This window comes from Heptranchias perlo, chromosome 41, assembly GCF_035084215.1.
Source record: "Heptranchias perlo isolate sHepPer1 chromosome 41, sHepPer1.hap1, whole genome shotgun sequence".
NCBI lineage: Eukaryota > Metazoa > Chordata > Chondrichthyes > Hexanchiformes > Hexanchidae > Heptranchias > Heptranchias perlo.
The window spans coordinates 2,834,713-2,838,569 of record NC_090365.1 but is presented as its reverse complement, the minus strand read 5'-3'; the positions used below and the strand labels follow the sequence as shown (position 1 = coordinate 2,838,569).

Genomic DNA, 3,857 nt, shown 5'->3' with positions numbered 1-3,857 from the left:
ATGGAGGAGGGGAGGGAGGCAGGGAGGGGGATGGAGTAGGAGGAGGAGGAGAGGGAGGCAGGGAGGGGGATGGAGAAAGAGGAGGGAGGGGTAGATGGAGGAGGGCAGGGAGGGGGATGGAGGAGGAGGAGGGAGGGGTAGATGGAGGAGGGCAGGGAGGGTGATGGAGGAGGAGGGAGGGAGGGGTAGATGGAGGAGGAGGGGGATGGAGGAGGAGGGAGGGGTAGATGGAGGAGGGCAGGGAGGGGGATGGAGGAGGAGGGAGGGAGGGGTAGATGGAGGAGGGCAGGGAGGGGGATGGAGGAGGAGGAGGGAATCCTGCTTCTTTTTCAGCCACAGAAGGAGCATTTATTGTCACACTGGGATTTTGCGCATTCCTGTAGTCGCCGGGAGATGCAATTCCACTGGGGAGATGTCACTTTGCACGGAATTTTGCGGCTAGCGTTTGAATTCTCCGCCCCAGGTGGGAACACAGTTCTATTCCTCCCCCTGCAGAGAGTCGAGAATCTGCCTTTACAATGGGTTGGTGCCCTTACCGTGTGGGGAGGCTGCGGTTTTATCCCAGAGTCTGACTGAATGTAGCTCCTGGCCAGTGAAATATTTGTGATTTATTGTTGGGATTGTGGACAGGAAACACCGCTGGATCTGGAAGAGAGAGAGAGAGAGAAAGAAAGGGAGAGAAAGAGAGAGAGAGAGAGGAGTCTTCAACACAGAGCCTTGACAAGAGAATCTCATCACATTGAGAGGAGGGCCCATAGACACAAGAAGGAAAACAAATCCAAGGCGAAGATGGGGGGTGGGGGCTTATTTATGTGTGTTTGTGTCTAAAGGAAAGACATTTTCCCATGGAGACCCATCCATTTGGCAGGAGAGAAGAGCATTGAAGGCTCCCCACCGTGCAGTACAATTTCACATCCTTTCCCCCACTGGATTTACTCTCTTCCCCCTTTTGCTTCTCTTGAACAAGGCGACAACGATTTGGACCCTGGGGGGGGGGGGGGGGGGAAGAGATCTGAGCTCTTTTTTTTGCAAATGTGATTTTGTGGGGTTTTTTTTTCTGGAAGCGTGTGGCAGCTGAATTTCTGCTCAGATGAATCGAGATCAGCAACTGTCTGGACAAGTCTGGATCTGGTAAGCGCCTCTCTTAATAACACCTGTTACCTATAAACATTAAGGAGCAAAATATCTCAGACTGATAATATCACAGCATCACTCTGAACCCGAGCCATGTTGGGGGTTTAACACCCACCCCTGTAGATTCTTTCACCAATCGTCTTTTTTTGCAAGCACAAGTCTCCAGGAAAAATAATGTATTTCACGGTTGCTGTTCCCTCGTTATTGCACCTTCCCTCTCCTGCTGCAATCCACAGAGGCTTTTAAAATTCAAAGCTTAGTGTCATTCCCCACACTTGTGTTTATATTTTGCTCTCATCTTCTATCCCATTCTTTCTAATCCTTGGTGTCCTGCACCTTGGGTCACTGCCCTGCCGCCTGGGGTGGGTGGGGGAGAAGTTTCTCAGTAATTGTCACCAAAGGAATAAATGAGTAAGATCCAGGGGGCTGCAAATAGGGGGGGGGGAAATAAACTGCAATGGGTGCCGGCAGGGTGAGGGTTAACTCCTTGTACCAGCCCAGACTGCGATGCACTGCCTGTTTATGCAGTTCTTGTTACTCTCTGTCTTGGTGGGAGGCTGATTTTGTCTTTTTTTTTGGGGGGGGGGATTCAGTTTAACTAGAATTTCCCCCTTCCATTCTCAGAATGAAGAGTGATGATCAGTGAGATTTGGAACAGTTGCTTCTCATTTTCCCTCTTGTCCAGGCTTCCCATCTCTCTCTCTCTCTCTCAGGGAGGGTTTACTGTCTCTCTTGTTGCTGTCAGCAAGTATTTTTCTTTTGCAAATTTTGTGCCCTCCTCTCCTAGACTAGATGCCCTCTGGGACTCACCCGAGTGACCATTCGTCATGTGCAAGCCTGGGCTGTTCCACCACAGGTGGCATCACATCCTGGTTCAATCCAATTCTCTGCAACTCACACACTCAAACACAATCTTACACACACAAACACAAACTCTCACACACAAACACAATCTTATACACTCAGACACAAACTCTCACACTCACACAATCTTACACACTCAAATACAATCTTACAAACACATGCAACACACACTTTTCCAGCAGGGTCACTGGGTAGTGATTGGGAGCGGGAACCCCAACTAATTGTTCCCCCTTTCACTAACCCAGGGACATATTCGCGGGGGGAGGGTGCATTCAGCCAATCGGTGAAGAGGCAATGACGCTCCCCCCCTGATAGGTGCATTATTGTCCCATGATGTCACTTCCTAAAGGCTATGCTGAATGACCAGGCAACAGAGGAAGTAATTTAATGTCATCTCTCTGCATTTCAACCAATTTTTTTTTTCCTTTTTACATTTCAACCAATTGAATTCAGATCAATAAACCCAATGGAAATAAGTTCAGGGTCCGCCCTCCTGGCTCAGACGGTAGATGCACCACACCGGGTGGTGTTGGACCCAACAGACCAGGAAGCCCCAGGTTTATTGGAACATAGGAACAGGAGGAGGCCATTCAGCCCCTCGTGCCTGCTCCGCCATTTGATAAGATCATGGCCGATCTGTGATCTAACTCCATATACCTGCCTTTGGCCCATATCCCTTAATACCTTTGGTTGCCAAAAAGCTATCTATCTCAGATTTAAATTTAGCAATTGAGCTAGTATCAACTGCCGTTTGCGGAAGAGAGTTCCAAACTTCTACCACCCTTTGTGTGTGGAAATGTTTTCTAATCTCGCTCCTGAAAGGTCTGGCTCTAATTTTTAGACTGTGCCCCCTACTCCTAAAATCCCCAACCAGCGGAAATAGTTTCTCTCTATCCATCCTATCCGTTCCCCTTAATATCTTATAAACTTCGATCAGATCATCCCTTAACCTTCGAAACTCCAGAGAATACAACCCCAATTTGTGTAATCAAGTTTGATACCAAGTCTGCTCTAAATGAGCTGAGATCAGAAGTTGGGGAACTGCAATTAGTTTCAGAGCCCCTGGGTTGGGCAGAGAGAGATAATCAGCCATGGTCCCTGCTCCTGATGACTATCCAGTAAACCCCGCTGGACAATGTGTGTGCGTGTGTGTGTGGACTTTAAGTGAAAACAGGATTGGACTTGGCTGTGATGCTTCCCGTGGTCAGATAGCCTGCTGATGCTCAGTGTCTAGGGCCACATATGAAGAATGGCTCGCATGTGGGTGTTGGTACTGGAGGGTAGCTGGTCCTCTTGGGCCTGCCTTCAGGAGAGTTGGGCAGAAAAAATTAGATGGTAGGGCTTGGTGTCGGCTTTCTTTACTTCGTCTCTTTTCCCTGTAGATCCGAGGTCCTGGATTGAGAGTCTGTAGAAAATTGTTAAAAATGGTCATCATCGAACACATTGAGGAGACGAGGATCGTCCAACTTCCAGAGGACGAGGACGAGGACAAGGAGGAGAGGATACTGGCCATGCTGGGGATCATTGGGACGGTCCTCAACCTTCTGGTCATCATATTCGTCTACATTTACACAACGCTGTAATAGCCCGAGATTCAGAGCAATAGCGGGAGAGAAAGAGAGAGAGAGAGAGAAGGTGGAGGAAAGAACAAAATTAGCAACACTGAAAATATCAGCAAGCTCCATCGAACCTCCAGGGAAACCAACCATCCAGTAGATACTAGGTTTCCGAAATGGCAGAATGGAAATTTCTGAGGTGTCACCTTGAGGTTGAATGAGGCTGAAATTGCTCCTGTCGTGAATATGGGTTCAAGTTTTACCATTGTTCTCGAGAGGTCGGAAAGGCCTGAATTTTGGGTT

The 3,857-nt window shown here is 48.6% G+C and overlaps 1 protein-coding gene across 1 annotated transcript; it reads left to right on the top strand.

Moving 5' to 3' along the window:
• The first annotated feature begins 3,391 nt into the window (after positions 1 to 3,391).
• On the top strand, positions 3,392 to 3,857 carry LOC137305823 (protein TUNAR-like). Its single transcript, XM_067974748.1, has one exon. It carries the CDS (start codon positions 3,423 to 3,425, stop codon positions 3,579 to 3,581), a length of 159 nt encoding a protein of 52 aa, XP_067830849.1. The 5' UTR covers positions 3,392 to 3,422; the 3' UTR covers positions 3,582 to 3,857.